The sequence below is a fragment of the Micropterus salmoides genome, unplaced genomic scaffold (genome assembly GCF_014851395.1).
Source record: "Micropterus salmoides isolate LMB-PRFRI ecotype aquatic unplaced genomic scaffold, ASM1485139v1 Ms_hic_scaffold_9, whole genome shotgun sequence".
Lineage (NCBI taxonomy): Eukaryota > Metazoa > Chordata > Actinopteri > Centrarchiformes > Centrarchidae > Micropterus > Micropterus salmoides.
Window position 1 is genome coordinate 24,818,323 of NW_024044681.1, and position 21,635 is coordinate 24,839,957.

At 39.3% G+C, this 21,635-nt stretch overlaps 4 protein-coding genes across 17 annotated transcripts in view; 3 read left to right on the plus strand and 1 right to left on the minus strand.

The window, feature by feature from the left end:
• The first annotated feature begins 2,700 nt into the window (after positions 1-2,700).
• gng8 (guanine nucleotide binding protein (G protein), gamma 8) lies at positions 2,701-3,719 on the plus strand. Its single transcript, XM_038707711.1, has 3 exons — positions 2,701-2,871; positions 2,974-3,087; positions 3,295-3,719. The coding sequence occupies exons 2-3, from the start codon at positions 3,004-3,006 to the stop codon at positions 3,421-3,423; spliced, it is 213 nt and encodes a 70-aa protein (XP_038563639.1). The 5' UTR covers positions 2,701-2,871; positions 2,974-3,003; the 3' UTR covers positions 3,424-3,719.
• Positions 3,720-3,967: 248 nt separating this feature from the next.
• tmem45b (transmembrane protein 45B) lies at positions 3,968-8,321 on the plus strand. Of its 3 annotated transcripts, none has more exons than XM_038708539.1 (6): positions 3,968-4,072; positions 5,627-5,824; positions 5,915-6,124; positions 6,243-6,427; positions 6,893-7,035; positions 8,056-8,321. In XM_038708539.1, the coding sequence occupies exons 2-6, from the start codon at positions 5,635-5,637 to the stop codon at positions 8,165-8,167; spliced, it is 840 nt and encodes a 279-aa protein (XP_038564467.1). In that variant the 5' UTR covers positions 3,968-4,072; positions 5,627-5,634; the 3' UTR covers positions 8,168-8,321. The 3 variants fall into 3 exon arrangements, with proteins under 3 accessions (XP_038564467.1, XP_038564469.1, XP_038564468.1); XM_038708541.1 differs by lacking the exon at positions 3,968-4,072 and adding an exon at positions 5,138-5,156; XM_038708540.1 differs by lacking the exon at positions 3,968-4,072 and adding an exon at positions 5,498-5,519.
• A 121-nt stretch (positions 8,322-8,442) lies between these two features.
• nfrkb (nuclear factor related to kappaB binding protein) lies at positions 8,443-18,382 on the minus strand. Of its 3 annotated transcripts, none has more exons than XM_038708535.1 (26): positions 18,281-18,382; positions 17,754-18,006; positions 17,451-17,652; positions 17,225-17,352; positions 16,979-17,150; positions 16,654-16,758; positions 16,491-16,564; positions 16,334-16,415; positions 16,031-16,226; positions 15,838-15,949; positions 15,620-15,746; positions 15,443-15,520; positions 15,288-15,364; positions 15,119-15,165; positions 14,811-14,871; positions 14,534-14,708; positions 14,324-14,430; positions 14,064-14,187; positions 13,581-13,660; positions 13,191-13,387; positions 12,816-13,086; positions 12,566-12,730; positions 11,501-12,232; positions 10,494-10,600; positions 9,839-9,974; positions 8,443-8,983 (listed from the first exon to the last, which is right to left on the minus strand). In XM_038708535.1, the coding sequence occupies exons 2-26, from the start codon at positions 17,877-17,879 to the stop codon at positions 8,843-8,845; spliced, it is 3,822 nt and encodes a 1,273-aa protein (XP_038564463.1). In that variant the 5' UTR covers positions 17,880-18,006; positions 18,281-18,382; the 3' UTR covers positions 8,443-8,842. The 3 variants fall into 3 exon arrangements, with proteins under 3 accessions (XP_038564463.1, XP_038564464.1, XP_038564465.1); XM_038708536.1 differs by having other exon boundaries at positions 17,754-17,923; positions 18,281-18,379; XM_038708537.1 differs by having other exon boundaries at positions 17,754-17,906; positions 18,281-18,340.
• Positions 18,383-20,099: 1,717 nt separating this feature from the next.
• The window catches only part of LOC119895837 (ryanodine receptor 1-like), a 48,449-nt gene continuing 46,913 nt past the window's right edge, over positions 20,100-21,635 (plus strand). For 6 of the 10 annotated variants that reach the window (XM_038709202.1, XM_038709201.1, XM_038709205.1 and 3 more), the window contains exon 1: positions 20,100-20,545. In XM_038709202.1, the coding sequence (XP_038565130.1) occupies positions 20,498-20,545 (48 nt within the window). In that variant the 5' untranslated portion in view covers positions 20,100-20,497. The remainder of the gene's footprint in view (positions 20,546-21,635) is intronic. The other 4 variants (XM_038709198.1, XM_038709199.1, XM_038709204.1 and 1 more) reach the window with 2 other exon arrangements.

The window sequence follows — 21,635 nt, forward strand, 5'->3', positions numbered from 1 at the left end:
CAAACGTCTTCCATTAGAGGATTATGGAGGCCACTGTGCTCTTTGGAACCTTAAGTGCAGCAGAAATTTTTTTGTAACCTTGGCCAGATCTGTGCCTTGCCACAATTCTGTCTCTGAGCTCTTCAGGCAGTTCCTTTGACCTCATGATTCTCATTTGCTCTGACATGCACTGTGAGCTGTAAGGTCTTATATAGACAGGTGTGTGGCTTTCCTAATCAAGTCCAATCAGTATAATCAAACACAGCTGGACTCAAATGAAGGTGTAGAAACATCTCAAGGATGATCAGAAGAAATAGACAGCACCTGAGTTAAATATGAGTGTCACGGCAAAGGGTCTGAATACTTATGACCATGTGATATTTCAGTTTTTCTTTTTTAATAAATTTGCAAAAATTTCTACATTTCTGTTTTTTTCTGTCAAGATGGCGTGCTGAGTGTACATTACTGAGAAATAAAATGAACTTTTTTGATTTTTGGAAAATGGCTGCAATGAAACAAAGAGTGAAAAATTTAAAGGGGTCTGAATACTTTCCGTACCCACTGTATCTGTAAATGTTGACTTGAAATTAAGAGTTGTGAAAAACATCTCTAGCCTACACCAGTGTTGATGGGAGGCCACTCTGCCCTCCCCTCTGGTTTCATTGATCCCATGATGTAGCATGAACAATAAGAGAGAGGAGACATTCTGGTTGGCTAGCTGCATGGATGGTTAGAGTTTATACATGTCAAGCATAGGCAACATTATTAAGCAGGTCTCTTGAGAATGAGACCCCGTGTCTCAATGAGATTACCTGTCTAAATAAAGGTTAAACAAAAAATACACATAAAAGTTCTTACTAAGTAGGACCATAGAATCTGAACATCGCCTGCTTGAATTATGCAACACAACACTGGGCAAATTATATTTTTGGGCCACTGGTGACAGAGGTCGGTTAGGTGAAGCAGCAGGACTTTCTAGTCATATGGTCCACAGAGAGAGACCAATTACTACAGGGAAACAAATGTTAATGAGGCACTTGACATTTAACTCCATCGCACTGCCACTTTGCCCCCTGCTGCTGTGTGGAATAACTGGCAGCTCTACAGGAAAGACTGGCAGCCTTGTAGAGGATAGCTACAACATCAGACAAATAATTCCGTTGTCTGAGAAAACTCACACCTTGAAAAAAACTCAATCACTTACCTTTCAAAATTACTAGTGGATATAATGAATGTTATCCAGTGTTCTTGTGTATTTTGTTGTAGGAAAGAATTAGCTTGAAATACATTAACATATTACTTGTGAACCACTGTGCATTTAGAGTCATTGCTCACTACTGTCACCATAAATCTGCACAATGCTCCATGTGACTTTGTCAGAGAACGGTTACATCTGACGTTTAGCTAAAATCATAAAATATAGAAAGAACAAAATGTTTAAAAATTTTTCCTTCCTGTGATCATGTGCAACATGTGTCTGTCTCTGTGTAGAGACTGAGCCTATCAATCTTCCACAGTTTCTTACAGCTATGGATCACTGTAATGTTCACACAGGAAGCAAACCTTGCATTACCCGTGGGAGTTTGACTGCAGGATTATTTGTGTTTACTTTCCAAAACCTGCAATTTGTGTCTAAACGCTGAAGGCAAAAATTATTATAATATAATAATAAGACATGTATGTAGATGACTTTTGGAGGACTTTTGTTTTGAATTCTAACACTTAATTGTGCCAAATAATAAACTTGATATATTGATTATTCACAAGTGTTCCTGTCAAAAATAAGCCGAATGCACCTAAAATGAATGCACTTGGTAAATATACATCCAAGTATTAGAGATTTGACATTTCTCTAGGAATAAATTACAAAAAAGAAAATTACATACAGCCATGGAAAAACAACCTTCCTCATTATAAGTCTAACGTCTTTTCATGAGTAAAGAGAAAACGTGTTTTTTTCAAATCTTTTATTTGAATTCCTATTTAGGCTCTTTTAAAAAACTATATTAAATGTTCCACCTCTGGGGCTCTTCATTATCTCAGGTAAGCGAGTGATAGAGACTCAAGAGATGAAGGTCACACCACACGCTGCCTTTAACTGCTGCACTGAGCCCATCCTGGGGGCAGAACTGCAGCTTATTATTTGAAGGAGGGAGCATATTGAAGCCTCCCTCCTCATCTGTACCATTAATCTCACTTAATTTGTTACTGTAAGTTGGTGCGGTGGACCCTGTTGAAGACAAGTGGACTTTCACTCCAGGAACCCAACGGTTGCTGTTGGTCTTGCGGTGAGTGATGTTGTGAATTATTATGAGTTAAATTGTACAGGTTTTTTTTTTTTTTATCTAATGTTTAGATGCGTGGAAAACAGACCATATATCTCTGCATGTGTACTGATATTGGCAGCATATTTCACGAGTATGAATAATGTCAGTGTGCAGAAATTATTTGTATTGATAGTGATAAGTGACTAATTTACACTCACAGACAACATAAATGAGTTTTATGTTGTTAACTAATGATGCTTTTCATTTAGTGCTTTTTGAGAGATTCAACTAGTCTGTGAAGCTAAACAGATGTGTAGAAACAACAGTGGGGAAATTAATACAGTTAATAGGCAACTTTTACATCTGCAGTTTTATACAAACATATTATGAAGCAACAAGTTAATGGTAATGTTAGGTGTATTTACATTCTCAGCTAGCGGATGCCCTCCCCTGGGGAAGCTGCTCTGCCTCCCCAGCCCTGCCCTCCTCCTCTGAGACCCTCCTGTGCCACTTGCAGCTGAGACCCAGGGAGCAGAATTAACGAGCAAATTGAAACAGACTCTTAACTATTGCACCTTCAACACATTGTCACGCACTGTGTTTGCTGTGTGTGCACCTTAAAAGTGTAAACATGTTTGTATTTTTTTCTTTCCCCTGGTTTCTTTATCAGTGACACATATACTGTTATTTCTTGTCTGATAACTCAGTATTTGATGGTTTGCTACAGGCTGGCTGAGTTTACCGGTTTAGATGCAGGATGTCCAACAACATGGCCAAGATTGCAGATGCTCGAAAGACTGTCGAACAACTGAAACTGGAGGTCAACATAGAGAGAATGATGGTGAGTCAGCACATTCTGGAGCTACACAGCCAATAAAATTTAATTGGGAATATATTAATCAATAAATTAAATTCTTTGGGTGTTTTAATAAATTGTAAAAAAAAAAAAAAAAAAAAAAAAGGAAAAGAAAAAGAAATGTGAAATTTTTTTTATCCTCTTCCCCTTCCTTTTTTCACACACATACCCTAACACAACCCTTTTGTACAGATATCCAAAGCAGCAGCTGAGCTGATGGCCTACTGTGAAGCTCATGCCAAAGAGGACCCCCTGGTGACACCAGTACCTTCTTCTGAGAACCCGTTTCGAGAGAAGAAATTATTCTGTGTAATACTATAACAACCACATGTACAAGACAATTGTCTACAACATTCAGTTTTGTAATTAAAGTAGCTCTTTGGTGACTAGCTGTACCTGAGGAATGATCACATTTGAACATGATAATGACGGCAATAAAGATTGATTGAAAATGGGTGCAAAGTCCATTTAAGGCCAGTGCTGCTGCCTCTCCTTGTGCACACAGTTTGTACCTGAGCCTATATTAACTCAAATGCATAGCCAAGTTCTCACTAAATGTCATTTGTGCTCTTTAAGTTTGAAAACAATTGTAATAAATCGTTGTTTACATTTTCAAATTACTGTTTTGGACTGACTCATTTTGTGGTAGAAGAAAAATAAATTCTAGATGTTTTCCTTTTTTTTTTTATGTCTACATCATATTTTCACAGCAATACCTGAATTAACAAGAAGACCTTCAGTAAGGTATTGTTTTTCTGCCTGAATGCCACAACTGTTTCCCAGGAGCATGTTCCTTGGTCACAGAAACAAATGCAAATGATGGGTGGGGCTATGTCATGATGACAATACAGGTTTGAGTTGCAGATAACAGGTGTGCACACTTTACACAGACCAGCGTGCTCTCACTCTGACAGCTGTCAAGATTCACAGAGATCTCCTGAGCATTTGGGAATTAGCAGCAGAGAATAAGGTATGTAGATTTTGATAACTATCTGTTTTAACAGTAAAGGCCCAATTTTACTTCTTTTGATGAGCAGAGAATTTGTAGTTAAAGTTTATAATAAATCAATTAGGTGCGAAGTACATCTACCTACAAGCCCATGCCTGCTGATAATTTATGTGAAAATGAGTGAGATTGTTTGTGAAAGGCAGAAATGTGTAGAATCATGACATGTTGCCCCAACAAGTAAAACCATCTAGTCAAGAAAAACTTGTCTGACTGAACATCCGGATCTTGAACACACCCGTGTCTCACGTCTACCAACACTGAGGACAGCAAGAGGAAGTTAGAGAAGCCACAAACATGAAAAAAGCCCTGACTGGCCACCCTCACAGTGACCATGCTACAAGAATCTGTCTCATTTTTAATTCACATAAATTGGTCATTGGCACCATTGTACTGAAATCCCATTGCTCAGCTTTTCACATTTAACAGTTGAATGAGTATAACCAATATTGCTAAAGCTGAGATATAAATTGCTTTATTGCTTTTTTTTTAAGTTAGGTGTCCTGTTTGATGATGATATGAATGAAATTTTTGCATTACAATTGAGCAGCTTCTGTCTGGATCAAATGGCATATTATACTACTGCATCAGACAGAACACAGGAAACAGTACCAAGTACACAATGTTTCCTTTTTTTCCACTGTATGGTAGATCTTAGCTGATTTAGGAAGTTGAATTAAGTAATATTAGACAAGATTGATGTTTTGGCTCAGTATTAAAGCTGGGGTAGGCAACGTTGAACAAACCAGCAAGAGAGAGCTAGATTTCCATAGTATCCAACTGAAAAAAAACAACCTTACCCCCTCCCTTCAGGCATCCAAAGCCACTCCCCCAAAACACATTTTCATGTACAATGAGATGACTGTGGCCGACTTTCGCCGACTTGACAGTCTAACGTGAGCTGCAGGGGCGGGGAATTAAAACAGCGCTGTCGGACACATTCTACCTGTGTGGGCTGTGAGCTGAGTTGAATGTTGTTTTGCATCGCCGGCGAAAGTCGGATGAAGTCAAACGCACCTATTGATTGCACGGGGCAGAGTGCTCGCAGGTACACAGAATGAAATGATTGGCCTGCAACAACCAGCATTTTTTGATTGCTTGTCGGGAAGTAAAAAGAATTTCAATAAATAGAACAAAAATGCTTCTCTACCTCCTATCGCTTACACTCATAAGTAACATTATCATTTGAAAATATTTTCAGCCTTTTAGTTACTGTTCATACATATTTGGCAAGATTACACTAAATTCATTATGTAACTATGTCATGACATTTACTATGCAATAACCTTAAGCCGCCCATTATTGTGGCCATTTTATTGTCAGCTGCTCTTTTATGTCCTTTTTCCTTCAATTTACAGTTGATTTCTTGTAATCATTACATGACTAAAACACCATAAAATAAAGCCACAAGGTTGTACTTGTTCAGATCTATCACATTGAACAAAAATAATATACATTGTGTTTCCCCTCAAAGGCATGTGCTGATGATTTCTACGCTGTATTTCTTATCTTTTCAAGCACTAACGATGGCCAACTTTGGAGGACATGCCATTCCTGGCTCTTTTTTCATGCTCTATGGCTTTTGGCTAACAGTAAAACACATTATCCAACACTACTGGAGGACAAGTCAGCCTAAAGCAAGACAGATCATGCCGCCTTTCTTAAAGAAGATGGACTACGCCGAGGGAGGATTTCAAATCTTTGCTTCATTTGTTGGTCAGTCTTCCTCTCAATCCATCTGCACACATCAACTCTCTAAAACCTGTTCTTGACTCATCTCATTTGTCTGGTTGTTGTCCTGCCCAGGTATTATGGTTGAACAGTTTGTGGTAGACGGGCCACATGCTCACCTCTATGACAGCGAGAAGAATTCATGGGTCAAGCTGATGAACTGGCAGCATGGTACAATGTATCTGTTCTTTGGGCTATCTGGAATTGCATTAATTGCCAGTACATCCAAACTGGTGCCAACTGGTATTGACCGCCTTGCTCTCTCCGTGGCTCTTTTTATTGAAGGTAAGCTTTAAGGAAACTTTTTTTTGTAAGGAAGAGTTTTATGTTACACATTTTCCCTTCGCATTACAAATATGTTCCGCTGAGGCGTATTTGTGTTTGACTCTTCTATGTCATGCAGGGTTTTTATTCTATTACCATGTGCATAATCGGCCCCCTCTGGATGCTCACATCCACACCCTGCTGCTGGTGGCTGTGTTTGGTGGATCGGCCAGCACTATGCTGGAGGTGTTCGTAAGAGACAACATTATTTTGGAGCTTCTCGGGGCATGCCTGTTCATCCTGCAGGGCACGTGGTTCTACCAGGTGATTACCAAAAGGAGACGCTAAGAACGTTTTTAATTAATGTGATTTGTGGAACACTGTGTGAATGTGCCCATAATCATATCTTGCGCTTTCAGAGCCACTACCAATCGGTATAATACACTTAATAGCCAGACAAGGAATATACTGAACCATAGCACTGTTTTATGACAGTTTGGGGCCATTTACTACAACTTGTGTATACTTCACCATTACTGTTAACCATGTGACAATTTATTTTCTTCATATTCTAGACTGCCAATAGTTTATAAATGTCAGCTTTTTCATAGCTGAATTATCATAATTTAAACTTGGCCTATTTGTAGAGACTTCTCTTTCACACTGATCTCAGACCGGTCTCCTTTTCAAACTCATCATCTGTTTTTATAAGCACCTTAACACTTAACAGAATATTTTGTTTAACATCATAAGCAGTTTGCTCCTTCGTCACACCATTTGTCATTTCAGATTGGATTTGTTCTTTTCCCACTGAATGGACAAGAATGGGACTTGAAACTGCACGACAACATGATGTTCATCACAATGTGCTTCTGCTGGCATTTAGCGGTGGCCATGCTTTTAGTCGCCTGCACTTCCTCTATAGTTTGGCTGTAAGTATCCCATCCTTTCCATATTATATTCATTCATTACACACAAATTGAAATATTTCAAACCTTTTTTTTGTTTGAATCTTGATGATTATGGCTTATAGCTCATGGAAATCAAAACTCCAGTATCTCAAAATGTATTCGCATTTTAGAATAAAGAATTTATAATAGAGAAATGTTAACCTAACAAGAGCTCTAATTAGCTAATTAATGCAAATCACCTGTAAAGGTTTCCAAAGCCTTTAATTTCTATCTGGTTCTGGTTCTCACAATGAACCTTTCCAGGATATTACATTTTTTACTCAAATTCTTCATTGTTAAATGTGAGAGTTTAATATTTCTTCACATTTACTCTGTATGTTGTGCACTGTATTATAAAGAGAAAATGATAGGTGATCAAAACATATTTTGGGTAAAATAGCTGGGGTTCATTCTAAGGTATAGGTTTCAAGAGCAAGTTAAGCCCCTATTGGAATATGAGCTTGTCTGTCTCATGGTAAACAACCAAAACAAAAGGAAGGATAGGCTATACTTCCTTTCTTTCCTTTTATAATAAATACACAAACATTTAGACAACTCAATAAATAACTCACTCTTGAGTGTCTACTTCCCAAAACATTTGATAACATCTGGTCTAAGCTACAGGTGCTTTCCTGTATTCTTGTACTGTATATCAATGTATTTAAGATTAAGAAATTGGATCTTATAATGATTTCAGTAGTGTTGGAAACCTTTAGTTATAACTATCTACAGCTTTCTTAGAACAGAAAACAGCAGGGCTATTTTAGTTTCATTCTGATGTCGGACCTTGCATTTTTAAAAAGGTACCTTGTGATGTTTTTTATAGTCAACATGGTTTTGTTGACATTTAACACTTCTTGCCATGATGCACTGTATCCTTGCGGGCTACTAAACATGTTGAATGAGTGATAAAACTGTTTGCAGGGGCAGTTCTTTTGTGGATGTGTAATGTTTATACTGTTTTGGTGTTACCTTAAACCTTTCTTTTTCTTCCTTCAATAGCACAGTGAAGCGATTCTCAGCAAAGGGGAGGGACATTGAGATTGGAATGCGAAACACATTCTCTAAAACAAGCTCCCAGAAAGCTTTGCTTGAAGAGTCGGATGAAGAGTGAATGCATGGTTATTCTTTAAAACTCTACTAAAATTTGATTAAATTTTCTATGTTGATGGTCTGTGTCTATGACCAAGTCTGCTGTTTGGTACAATGTACTTTCTACTGTTTTTTTGTAAAATAAATTAACAAAATAAAACACAAATCTGTTTAAATATTTTTTTTGGTCTGTTCAAGTATTTGAAAATCCCAAAAGTCCAAGTTATATAAATAACTTGAAATGTTATTGAACTACCAGGCATGTGTGGCCTGCTTTCAAATAAAATACAACACCCGATGAGAGAACAAATGTATTAACAAAATTCAACATGTCACAACATTCATAAATTTGATTCCCACTCACTTCACATTTGCTAATATTGCATTACATCAAACAAATACAGAAGTGAGACAAAGAAAATCCTACAGACAGTCATATAGAAATATGAATTGGTAGTTTAACACAAAGTGGAAAGTTGAAACTAGTCAACCACTAACAAACTTTGAATTACTTTCATAGATTGCAAACTGCCTGAATGTTTATATATATATATATATATAAAAAAAAACAATAACTTCACTTGTGGCAGTTGAAACAAGTTGTATGACAGGGACAAAGCTTGAGAAGTACCCCAACCACTAAATACAGGTACATATATTATGCACCTACGATTCATTGCTGGCTGACGAGATAGGATCACTGTTGAGGTGCAGGCGGATGATCGGGGGCACATTTGGGCGAAGGTGCGGTTGTGACTACAACTGTGGAGACAGATTTTGGGGAGCCTGTTGCCATGTGCTGCTGGAGCTGCTGAGCCTGTACTGTCTGGATACGAACCTAAAGGGAGAAAGACATTTAGCCTTGAGATACTCTGCTTATCTAGCGATGTTCAGTTCATGCACAACGCTAGGATTTTGGTTTTGGCTGGGCCTTTTGATTACAGAATGCCCAGCCATCCTGTTTGGGATGATCTGGCTAGATTATTCTTTGTTGAAGTTGGTGAGTCAGTGAGTGTGTGAGTACTGCAGACCTGGAGACAAAGTCAATTTCAAGGCAATTTAGAGACAATCAAGTCAGTTGGAATTTCCAGCTCTACCACCCGTCTTGCCTACACTGTTCTCTGGGTTCTTCTAGTCTCAATAGTAAATGTTTTTGCAGCTATGAAATTAGACATATTCTACACTTAAATAAGCAGAATTCATATTCTGCAATTAAACAGATTCTGCACAGCTGTGTGATTGGTCCAGACTTCGCACATGACAGCAACTACTACTACTTATACTTTTTAATTTTTTTTAAAGTCTTTATTGAGTATTTAAATGTTAAATTTTAATAATTTAAAACAAAAATTTAGAAAACATGTTCTCCACGTCATTTCGGATGGGGCTGGTTATACAAGTGGGCGGGCCCAGACTCACTCACACGCACAACACTGAGCCTGGTTGTCATAATACAATGTATGAGAAAGATTATTCACAAAACTCAATTGAAGCCATCAAATAACATGAGGGAGTTTTGAAGAGTTAGCTTTAATACTGGTTTACAGTAATTAGCCACCTATCTATTCAGTAGTTATTTTAAACATAGCTGTGTCTATCAAAACTTGTTTTGATTGAAGAGGTGAAATACATTTTTCCCTTTTCTTGACAATATTTTCTCCTTTGCGACACAAAAAGTGAGGTGTGAGCTAACCTGTGTGGCCTGTCCTTGCTGCTGAAGCTGCTGGAACTGCTGTGCTGTGACAAAGCTGACCGGTTTGTTCCCTGCGATCAACTTCGTGCCGGCTGGCATGGTGGTCAGGATGATGTTCCTGCCCAGACTGCTGATACTGCTCAGAAAAGAGGGGGGGGGGGGGACATGTTAGTCCACCAGACAATTGGATAGCTGTAGAGAAGGACCTTGTAAAGAAAACAAACAATTCATTGATAATTATATGATATTGATATTGAATATATTTAGGAGACTCCAAAACTGACTCTTCCGCTACTACAGTGTAAACAAATTTACAAACAATAGAAAGAAATAGTTGCAAGCAGGGTGCATAATTAACTTTTCTGTCCACTGGCCAAATGGCTACTGGATGTTCAAACTGTACGAGCCACTCAATAGATTACCATTGTGTTTTGGCCAGTGAGTTAAGTAAATCTACCAACCATTAACATATTTTACCAGCATTTGGATGGTGGCTGGTGCTAATTTTGTGCCCTGGTTTACAAGGTTGTTGCCATCATCTAACGAGGGAGGCCCAATAGAGGTTAAAGCTCAAGGCATTGACTCTCAGAACACGTGAAAATAAATACATAATGGAAGTGCCTAAACAAATAACAGTGGAGAAGATGAGACATACTTTGTGTTAAGACTTCCTTTCACAATTGGTGTGGTCACAACACTCTTGTTTTTCAGTGGTTGGTTGAGGACAGAGAGGGGCACAGTTATCCGTGCAGGTAACTTCCCCTGTAGTGTCACAAAAGAGGATTGTTCCAGAGTCATGGGACTTTCAAACTGTGCGATTAAGTACAGAGACATGTTTGACAAGAGTTTCCTTAATAAACAGTGCAGAAGGGATCAACACACACATACTTTCATTTCAGTAATAGCAAAGTCAAAATTCCCATTATTGACAATGTCCTAATACACATCCATCAGTAATGCAGATGAATAAAGATGTATAGTTTTCGTTAGTGTTTAGCATAGGCCAAACTGAGCTGTTCGTGGGAGTATTTCTATATATATGCATAGCTGACCGTGGTTTGTTGTTACATGAATCCTCTTACTGTAGGTGCTGGTGCTTTTGACTTTCTACTTTGTATCCGATGACCTAAACAAACATTTGGCTGAACTTGCCGAACAACTTAAGGCTTTGAAAACTACCCTCATCATTCTCAATAATATGACATGATATAATAGTCTATCATTGTAATACATAAAACAGTTTTGTTTGGACAATGTAGAGCTATAACATATATTTTCTCGTATTAAATTGCTGGCCTGTGTCGCTGGGAAGGAGCTCATGAAATGTCATGTTCCCATAGGAACCGACAAAGTTGAACAAGACCAAGAGTCTAACAGCCCAACAGTGAACCCTACAGGCCATGCTGCTTCTACATGTACATCCTGAAAGTAGTTTAACCCGACTGATTATAATTGAAAATTCTTAGTTACACATTCTTCCAAGTGTGGCTAAAAAATTTAAGAATAAAATATTAAATATTAAGATTATCTGTGTACCATAGCTGTAATTTTATTAAATTGCAGACCTCATGCAATGGGAATGTTGGCCAACATTACATTTAAATAAAACAACAACAAAAAAAAAAACTTAAAATATGTACAGAAACTGAAGAATTCCCTTACTGTTTGTGTAGTAACCACTGTAGCGGGGACCTGCCGCACAGTGGCTGTAGCTGTTCCTAGCGTCAGAGGTGAACCCGAGACTCCAGGAGCCACAGTGATCCCCTTAGCACCACCCACAACACTGGCAGCCATGGTCACTACAGTAGCACATGTAGACGCTGTGAGTGGTTTGCCGCCAGTGGTAGTTGTCATTGTAATGGTTTGACCCTGTTTCTGTGGAATAACACCAAGACCTGGCATTATTCGAATAGTGGCGCCGCTCTTGTCAGGGGAAGTCACGGTGGAGAAGGTCCTCGATTTTTGGTCAGCCACGGTGACAGCCAGTGTGGGCATCAGACGTATGGCTGTGTCTCCTGCAGCCTTCAACAAGGTGGAGGCAACAGGGCCTGCTTTAGTGGTCTGTACTTCCCCTGTACAGGATAGAGCACTGGAGGCGGAGGAAGGTGAAGCGTGGGTCGGCGTCACATGGAGAGTAGCTGATATGCTCTTGCTGCCTGCGGTGGCAGTGCCCAGGAAGTCAGGGGTGAGTTTGACGGTTGCAACTGGGGATTTGGTGAGAGTTGCCATCATGTCTGGGGTGATCCGCAGCACCGTCTGGCCTTTAGCGTCTGTGGTGATGGAGGATGGTGGAAGACGCAGGACGTCTTTACCCTGGATGCGCAGGTTTGTAGCCGTTATTGGAATACCTGCTCCTCCTGCAGTCTTCATTCCCAACTGGCCTGTGATGGACACCTTTAAAGAAAAACATTTACATACATACCAACCAATAAATGTTGTGTCATGAACATGGTAAATTACATTTGTTACGGAGATGCATTTTTCAGTCATTGCCATAACCTGTAGACTTTTTCTATTGAATGTTTATTAGCGTTTGGCATTGACTGATCAAGGTGAAATTTATCAATTTTTTCCTACCTATAAATGGCCTCTTTCACTTTTTTAATCTGTCTAATAACTAACTTCCAGCCTGGCAGAGACATTCTTAGCGTTCAAGACTGTTCTGACAGGCCCTACTAGTAGTCGACCTAACTAACCAAATATCCCAGTTGAAACAAAGTGGTTCACCTGTTTGATATTCGGGCTCGTGACTCCTTGCAGCACAGCGGGTGAAGCGGGGTTGTTGGCCGGGCTACCAGGTGATCCAGTTTGAAGTTTGGCCATAGCTACAGACAGGGTTGTCGGCACATGGACTGGACTACTAGCAGTCCTCAGAGGCACAGAAACTACAGCCTATTGGTATGCACAATAAACAAAGACAGTATTAATGATGCATTTTGTAATATGCATCAAAACAAACATCTCTTTATCTGGTTACCTGTGAAATGCCCTTAGTTGCCACCGAAACAGGCATCCTGATCTGGTGAGAGGCCTGATGTACCAGTGTGGCCTGCTGACTTCCTGCCGAAGAGACCAGACCAGGCTGAGCAGAAACAACCCGTACCTGAGGAAGGGAGCTTGCCGCCAGGTGACTCACTATCCGAGCCGTGTGTTGGGACGTGACTGGCTGTGAAGTTGGTGGACCAGCCTGACTGCTGGGTAAGATGGCTCCCAGCTGTGGCAACGAGGGGGGGGACACAAGAAGAACCCTGGCAGAGCGAGAAGGGGCAGAAGCAATTGATAAGAAAAGAGTCTATTTCAAATTACGCAGATAAAACATACATGTATTTAAAAACTATTGTGTCTCACTGACCCTGGGCTGCTTTTGATTGTATCCGGGATTCCAGTCTTCGTTGGCGTGGTGGCTGCGCAGGGTAAGGGTGACTTAGGAGTTCCAGGTGTGTTGGGGGTGGGTGTTGTCGGAGTTGGTGACATTGGATTGGAGCCTATATCCTGTCCTGCCTCCAGACATCCAGGTGTTTTACTGCCTCCGTCTTTACTTCCACATTTCTAAAACATAAACAGGGCTTGAGATTCATAATCAGCAGCTAAAATCTTTCTGAGACACTGATAAACAACTCAAAACTCCAAATAGAAAAACAATAACTTCCACTACAATAAGGGAAATAGAAAAAGTGTTATTTTACATTGTGTACAGCTAGGTGTAGTTTTGTCTGGAGTAAAATGGAGGCAGTGGACTCACAGGCTTGGTTGCAGGTTTAGGTTTCTGCTGCAGGGCTTTTCTTGCTTTTGCAGCTGCAGCTTGAGCCTGGTGGATCCTCTCTGGATTGGAGAAAGAAAAACAAACAAACATGATACTTAACAGTTTTCCACATGACAATGATCTTAAAGACCGAGAGCATATGCTATTAGACACTTTGCTCCTCTACATGTGAGTGCAATTATAGTACGATACAGAAGAGATGAAGGCTGTAGAAGGATGAAAGATTAAAACCTCAAAATGTTCAAAATCGAAACCTGTGTGTAAAGCAGATCTATTATCTATCGGTTACAGGAAATTAAGCAAATCTTCTGTTCAGACAATATTAGATAACCAAACTAGATTAAACTTGACTCCTTATTGGCTGCCTCCATTTAAAAATTAAATTTTTAGAGATGTTAAAACATTTCCAAAAACTGCAACAGTGGACAGCAAAAACCTGAAATCAAGCACATGGTTGCTTACCAAACTCCTCCTGACTGCGACTGCGGTGCAGATAAATCCAGAGTTTGCGGCCAATGTCGTACTTCACACAAGGGTCTTTCTCATAGTGAAGTCTGTCTAGAGCCCCGCTTACAACTGTGTTCACCTAAATGGCAAAGGAAGATCCTTACAAACAGGACATGTCACCTTACAAAAACAACTTATAGGCAGCATCTGCCTCTGGATAGTGGCTTACACAGGCCAATGTAAGGTCTGTAAAAAAAATGCTAACTACATCACACCTGTGCACTAGTGACATCTGGAGCAAGAAACTGCGAGTCTTTCAACAGTTCACAGATCTCTGCCCGTGTTCCTTCTCCATTGGGTAACCTGGCTGCTGCATCCCGCACTACAGAATAAAGAGGGTAAAAGTCGCGTGACTGGTTTCCTTTGCACACACTTAAAAGCCCCACAGCCTGACAATGGAGTCAGAGTATAACAGAAGGTCTAACCCAGAGAGAGAATGGTGACGTATGGCGGTCGGTCTGAGCGGAGCAGCGTGTGCTCTCTGGCTTTGTTGAGAGACATCTCCTTATCAAACACCCCTTTAACAGGCCCCACCACGGATTCAAAGCCGTGCATCCTGAAGGTGAAGGCTTTATGTGGCTGGTTGTATCGCTGCTGCTCCTAATAAACAAGCAAAACATATGTCGGGTTTGAGAGTTCATGTCCAGGCTAAAGAGGCCAAATGTTATGAATAAGAAAAGTTTTCCAGAATGACAAACAAACCTGGATTTGAAACACTTGTCTCTCATCTCCAGTGCTGGGCCGCACCACATAATCAGTTGAACTGCATGGTTATAGATAATACACTGTTAACTTCAACAACCATGATACTGCAACTCAAACTAATTCATTGTGTTAATGTAAGACTTCAAATGACATATACATTTATTTAGAATTAAGCTAATGATTTCCTAATTAAGCAATGAACTATCTGCTATTTAAAATACTTAGTCCAACCAGCTACCCAAAAAACAATGATTAATTTATTTCTTAAGTTTTCATGTTTACAATGCTTTAACACTGAATCTTACACTCTTGGTGTGGGAGAAGTAATCTCTAACATGTCTTCATTTTCTGTCTGTGGAAGACAAAAAAAGCCTGTTTAAATTTCATTACAAATAAAAAAGTGGTCAACATAGTAAACATAAATGTAGTATAGAATCGTGCTGAAACTATATTTTGTTATAATAGTTGTACTACCTTGACAACTAAATCTTTGGAGTCCAGCCACAGCTGACAAAGTGCACTGAGATCCTTCTCTGTATCCTGAGTCGGGCCTAAAATAAGTAACTGACTTTAATATTCAATCCCAATCACTGCATCAATCAGGCATTTCAATAGTTGATCCTTCTTACCAATCCACCTCCAATGCTGAGATTCATCAGCAAATTCCACAAACGGAGAAAAGCCACTGGGGAGTGCCATCATGCCATCTGATTAACAGACATAGAGTGTGGGGGAAAAATACAAAAGTGACATGGGGTGGAAAATAAAGTCTGACCATTTCAGTGTGAGTGACCACTGCAACTTACCTTTAGTCTCTCCTGCAAGAAACTGCAGCGCTTGAAGAACCAAGTCAGACCAACACGGGACAGATGAAAACCACACGTTGAGGGAGCTTGCTGGAGAGGACTGCCACATTTGAACTTTCTCCTCCAACTGAGTAATAAAAATGTAGGCGTTATAATGTGTAGCCAGAAGTGTGATCAATTTTATAATATGTATGTTAAACTCTGTAAGAAGCTCATACCATTAAAGTACTGGCAAGGTTTTCTGCCCTTAAGATGGTCTCCAATAGGCTGAAGAAACTGACAGCTATTTCCTCAATGGAAACTGGGCTACCCTGAGACTCCTCCACAATTCTGTAATAAAGATGGTTCTTTACATTACACACACACACAATTCTGGACAAGTTCTTGACATCAGCATGGCACTAGACTCACTCCTCCTTGATGTTGTGTAGTGGAGTAGATGGCGTGTCTGGCAGGGAGTTGATGATGTTCACTGGTGGAGCTGATGGGGTGTCTGAAGGTGCAACAGTTTCACAGGGATCCTCAGATTCAACTTTTATTGTCCTTATCTTCTTCTTCCTTCTCTCATCTTTTATCTTCTTCTTAGGCAAAGAAAGATCAAACAGTGCTGGAAGAAAAAAAGGGAAGATACATTCCAACTGTGTGTCAAGAAATCAACAAAAACAAGACTTTGGCTTCAGATATATCATTATTTTTTAAATTCATTTCACTCACGCACAGCCCCCTTCCGACCAATATTTGTTCTTGAAAGTACGTCTCCAAGGTGGATATCAGATGTCATCAAGTCTGGATGGTCCTGAGTAAATCAATCATAAGTGATATACTGTACAAATTAAGACTCAACCATATCTGTGTTTTATTTTGTTCTTACTGGTTGTCGCTTCCTCTTCTCCCTGTGGTTTTGAAGCATGGATTTCAAGTCCTGCTCCCCTAGTTCTGTTTTTTCTGTGAAAAAATAAAATGTCTTTAAGTATTATATTCACTGTGCTTAAACATTTGAGGAACAATATCTGGACATTGCAGAAATCACTGACCAGTAGTCTTCATGTCTTGGGTGGAGAGGCTGGGAAGAACTCTGAGCGAGACAGTGGGTGTCGGAGAGGAAGGTGATTGTGGTGCCGGAGTCCATAATGATATATCTGCAATAATAATAATAAAACAAAAGCAATGGCATGGTTAAATGTGCATTTTTGCACTGAATGTCATACTGATAATGATAATGTTTTAATAATAATAATAATGAATTATCTTCACATTGCATATTGGTTGTTACCATATGGAATATATTAGCATCTCCTTATTAGAGAAGTGTTTAGAGTTTAATTATTGGTAGTGATACTAATGAAAAAACAGACTGACCGTCGTCATCAGATGAAGCGTTGCTGTCTCCACACTCAGTTTTGACCTCCTTTAGTATGCGACTCAGTCTTCTTCTCACCCTTGGCTCCCGCATTTCAGCATGAGTCCTGGTAGGTAACTTTCTTTTTGGTGGAAAGTCCAGACCATTTTGAACAGCAAACTCCAGCAGCTCCTACAACAATAAGACACATTATGTCTAACTGAAAGAGGCCATGTGCCTTGTACTTAAATGTTTTACAAAAATACCTTTCTGGAGACGAGGATCTGCTTCAACAGCCTGTGGTAATACTGCTGCAGGGAGTACAACTGTTGCTTTCTCTGGGACTTGGCACACAATTGTCTGTACTTGACCACTTCAGGATTGAAGTAACCATCTGCATTAAGATAAAAATCATGACCAGAAAGTGATTAAAAAAATACTCATGTCAACATGATATAGTTGTGTGTAAATAAGTGGATAACTAGGAAGCACCTCTGAATAGTTTTTGTGCAAGATGAAGGGGATTTCCAAAGTTAAAGTTGCTGTTGTTGAATAGGTCACTGATGGTGCTGTCCTGCTCTGCAACATTGTTGTCAGAAAACTGTGGCAAAAACTGACGAAGGTGCTGCCTCTGGGAATCTGACAGTACATTACTCCAGGTGCTTTCGCTCATCACAGAGAAGAAGATTTCGGGCTGTTACAAAGAAAGGTAAATGGCAAAAATGACTGCATCATCTGCATGTGATCAATCGAGCAAATCAGCAGCATGTAATCCCTGAGCACCAGATAACTCACGTCCTCAAGTAGGTCCTCTGGAAGGTTCACTCTACAGTTCCCCAGCATGCATTCCTCTGTTATTTCTTCATTGTTTTCTTCTTTTGGATCAAGAGGGTCTGTTAGCATATGGGTGAGGGCATCCATTCTTCTCCTCTGTGTCAACCGTTTAGTCTTTCACATAGAAAAGACTACAAAGTCACACAAAACCTCGTTTTAATCTGCAGACCAACTCCAGCTGATGCTTCTGCTTCCAGTCATTGAACGTTGTTGGCTTTATAGTTCGGAAAGAAGGTTGTTCAGTGCAACAAACGACTAACACTGGTAAGCATTCACCAATGTCAATACATTAACGTTAGCCGCTCTGTACAGTAACGTAGCACTGCTTAGCGAGCTAAGCTAAGTTAGCAAAAGAGCCAGTTATAACGTTTAGATTCGTGTTTCAGCGTTCAACGCAAACACACTATTTATGTACGGCATATTGGTAAGTAAAATGCACATTGTGACTAAGTTGATACAGCTAGTAAAGAACTGCTAAATGCTCTTACCTGACATTGCTTTGTTTTGGAAATGAAGAGAGAACTATTTACCAACGTACCGTTTTCTTCTTCTACTGAAATGGATGACACGTATCGGACGCCTCTCGCGCTTTGCTGCCCTCAGCAGGAAATAAGCATGTAATATACGTGGTCATTCACGTTAATAAAACTATAAAATTATATACAAAACGTCGCTTCTTTTAATATTCTTGTTGGTGCTTATTGTACTTAGTATTATTATTTACCTTTGACCAGAGAAGGGCATAATGTTACTAGCTAAACGGGGCAAAAGGTCTACACGCTAACGTTGTAGCTGTAACCTAACGGCGGCTAGTCACCTGTGAGGGCACCCACCTCTCACTCAAAGCGACCGTTAAGCCTAAATACAATTTAATCAGGTAAGTTATTTAAAAATTCACCCTAGTACAGTTGTCATGAACGGGGAGTATAAATCCGTTTGTGTACCAGGCTGTAAACATTTTTTTTTTTCTGCTGTAAATTTGGCTATTTTAACATGGGGATCGCTTCATTTTTCATCCCTGAGATTGCTGCTTGGAGCCATACAGTCTATGCTTGGAGCTCACTGTCCATGAAAAATTAACTTTTTTTTTTTTAATATAGCACCTTTTATGCACATAACTTTATACAAGGAAGAAGGGAGAAAAATATTTAAAGGCAGAGTGTTCTGTATTTGTTGGGGCGTGGTGGCTGAAAGTAGCATCCCCAAAGGCTTTTGTGGTGACCATGGGAATAGTTAAAAGAGCAGCTGTGGAGGATCTTAGGGTTTGTGGAGGATCATAAAGATAGGGTGCTATATAATTTAGAGCCTTAGAAACTTTAAAAAAAAATCACTTTTAATAGATACAGGGAGCCAGTGTAGGTTGCTTAAAGTTAACATTATATGATCTCTCATTTTTGTTTTTGTTAAAACCCTGGCAGCAGCTTTCTGAATGGTCTGTAGTTTTGCAATACCTGGTTTTGGTAGACCTGTATAGAGTGTGACAGTAAGCAAGATGACTAAGAAACAAAAGCTAGAGCAAGCTTTTCAGCATCTTGGCAGCACAGTGGCCCACTGGATAGCACTGTGGCCTTACAGGTCCTGGCTTCAGACCCTGGTTGTCCCTGCCTTTCTGTGTGGAGTCCTCCCCCTGCTGAGTGGGTTTCCTCCAGGTGCTCTGGTTTCCCCCACGAGCAGAAACATGTTAGCTTCTCCAGTCAGTGCTACTGGACCGTGACACTGGCACAGATCTGGAGTTGGTCCCACAGTGGCTGCCCACTGCTCCCTGGGTTAGGGCAGAGAAGGAATTTCGCTGCATGTGTATGTGACAATAAAGTATACCTTACCTTACCTCTGCAAATGATAATAGGCAGTTTTGGTCAACAAATCAAAATGGGCCCAATTAGTTAGTTTTGTGTTTGTGTTTTTAGTTAGATATGTAACCTACATATATAAATATATATAACTAATTAATTAAATAGAAAAAAGATAGTGAATATACCTGTGAATATAAATTATATAAGAACAAAAACAAATAATATTAATAATAATAATTTATCAATTCATGTTTATATGTATTTTTGTTCACAGACAAACACTAACAAAACAGCCTAATATTACTATACTTCTCCCCAACACCTGTGGAATAGCTCAGTTTTATTAAACAAACATAAGCAATGTTCCACTCAGTTGACTGAATCACAAATGTTTAAAGATTTATGAAAACACTAAATTTAAAAAACATGCAAATTATACATTTCATACTCCTAAGGTTGAAGTTGGTTTCAAACTGGGGAAACCCTGTCTGTTAAATGTGTTAATAAAATATGCACCTTTTTAACACAATTTTTTAAATTGATATGGCACAATGAGAATTCTCACTTAAATTAAATACCTTATTAATACTTTAGTAGAGTAATTTGTTATGTAACAACATAGTGCAGAACAGTGGTGTATATACCATGAATTAGGAACATGTGAATGGCTAGTTCAGCTTTGTCAGCTTGCTCCACCTCTTTATGGTGTTGTAATGAACAGGAATGAACAGTCAATCCCTCTGCCTCATAACACTTGCCAGAGAGAGGCACAGGGCCCACAGTGCCCTTCAGAAACCTTCACTAACATTGTCAGGCCTTACATGTTGGGCATATAGGCACACGGAGTTACAGAACTGACAGACAGACATTTTCCCATTTCTCTCAAGGTTTTGCTTTTAATGCCTTGGGAGGATGGCAGAAGGTGCAGATGGAGAGGAAGAGATTCAGTTCCTGCGAACGGTAAGTGATGCTACCTGCTTCTTCTCAAATAACTATCAGAAAATTTTTACAGTCAGCAATATGCAATAATTAACCTTTTGTGTATTGAGTTGTTGCTCATAACGCATAATAGACACATTTACTGAGTTGGGTTACTTTCTTTACATAGACTGAGCACAGACTGACAAGGACAGGTGGCATATTTTGTCAGCATTGTTATCTATTTATATCCCAGCGGGTACTTGGGATGTTACTGTTTGTCACAGAGAAGAAAATTTCTGGTGCCAGGTGATAATTAACACATAGACTTATAACAGATTAATTATGATAAAAGCAATTACATATAGTTACATGAAAGTATTATAACATTTTTACACTTCACCGCCACATGTATGTTCATGACAGTTAGGAAAATCAAAAGTTTTTTTAAAAGACTAAAAACATACTTAATTTCGTGTAGTTTGTATGTGGATCCCTTTCATGCTTTAAGCGGGATATTACACCTGTGGCTGAGGCGGACACCAAGATTAGTAGTGTGAACTACTGGACTGGATTCTGCCATGCCTAGTGGGAATGTTGTTTTTTTTATCTTGGCTCGTAGGTTGAAGCTCTACTACAAAATAATGTTGATATGGTTGTAAAGCTTCAACAAACTTCTACGAGACCACAAAGTCCTCCAACTTCCTGTTGATGTAAAATCACTTGGTTCGTGCCTTGATGTTATTCCTTCATTAAATATTTGGTCCTATTATTTTTCACCAATGGAGCAAATAGAAATATTATTCTGGGTCTTTATTTGTATTCAGATGAAGAATCTATATTACCTAGTCTAGGTCTTTATCCCCAAAAAGAACTCCCACACCAAACTGTAATACAGGTGTATCAGATAAATCCACAGGGTGTCACTTGCTTCTCAGGCCTTTGTGCTACTGCAGCCCAACTTTATGATTTAGATGTGTATTTCCAAAATAAATGTTGTGCATGGGGATGTTTTAGTACATTTTGAGGTATTACTCTGAAGTTTTAACATATTTACTTCATTGATTTTACAGTACATGTTCTAAAATATTTAATTTAAATCAGTTTATTTTTGCTGCATTAGTCACCACTG

Coding starts and splice junctions, on each gene's coding strand:
- gng8 (XM_038707711.1), top strand. CDS start 3,004: ATGTCCAACAACATGGCCAAGATTGCAGATGCTCGAAAGACTGTCGAA. Junction 3,088..3,294: donor TCAACATAGAGAGAATGATG/GTGAGTCAGCAC, acceptor CCTTTTGTACAG/ATATCCAAAGCAGCAGCTGA.
- tmem45b (XM_038708539.1), top strand. CDS start 5,635: ATGGCCAACTTTGGAGGACATGCCATTCCTGGCTCTTTTTTCATGCTC. Junction 5,825..5,914: donor AATCTTTGCTTCATTTGTTG/GTCAGTCTTCCT, acceptor TGTCCTGCCCAG/GTATTATGGTTGAACAGTTT. Junction 6,125..6,242: donor CGTGGCTCTTTTTATTGAAG/GTAAGCTTTAAG, acceptor TATGTCATGCAG/GGTTTTTATTCTATTACCAT.
- nfrkb (XM_038708535.1), bottom strand. CDS start 17,879: ATGGATGCCCTCACCCATATGCTAACAGACCCTCTTGATCCAAAAGAA. Junction 15,365..15,442: donor TCAGCATTGGAGGTGGATTG/GTAAGAAGGATC, acceptor TACTTATTTTAG/GCCCGACTCAGGATACAGAG. Junction 13,087..13,190: donor ACAATCAAAAGCAGCCCAGG/GTCAGTGAGACA, acceptor TCGCTCTGCCAG/GGTTCTTCTTGTGTCCCCCC.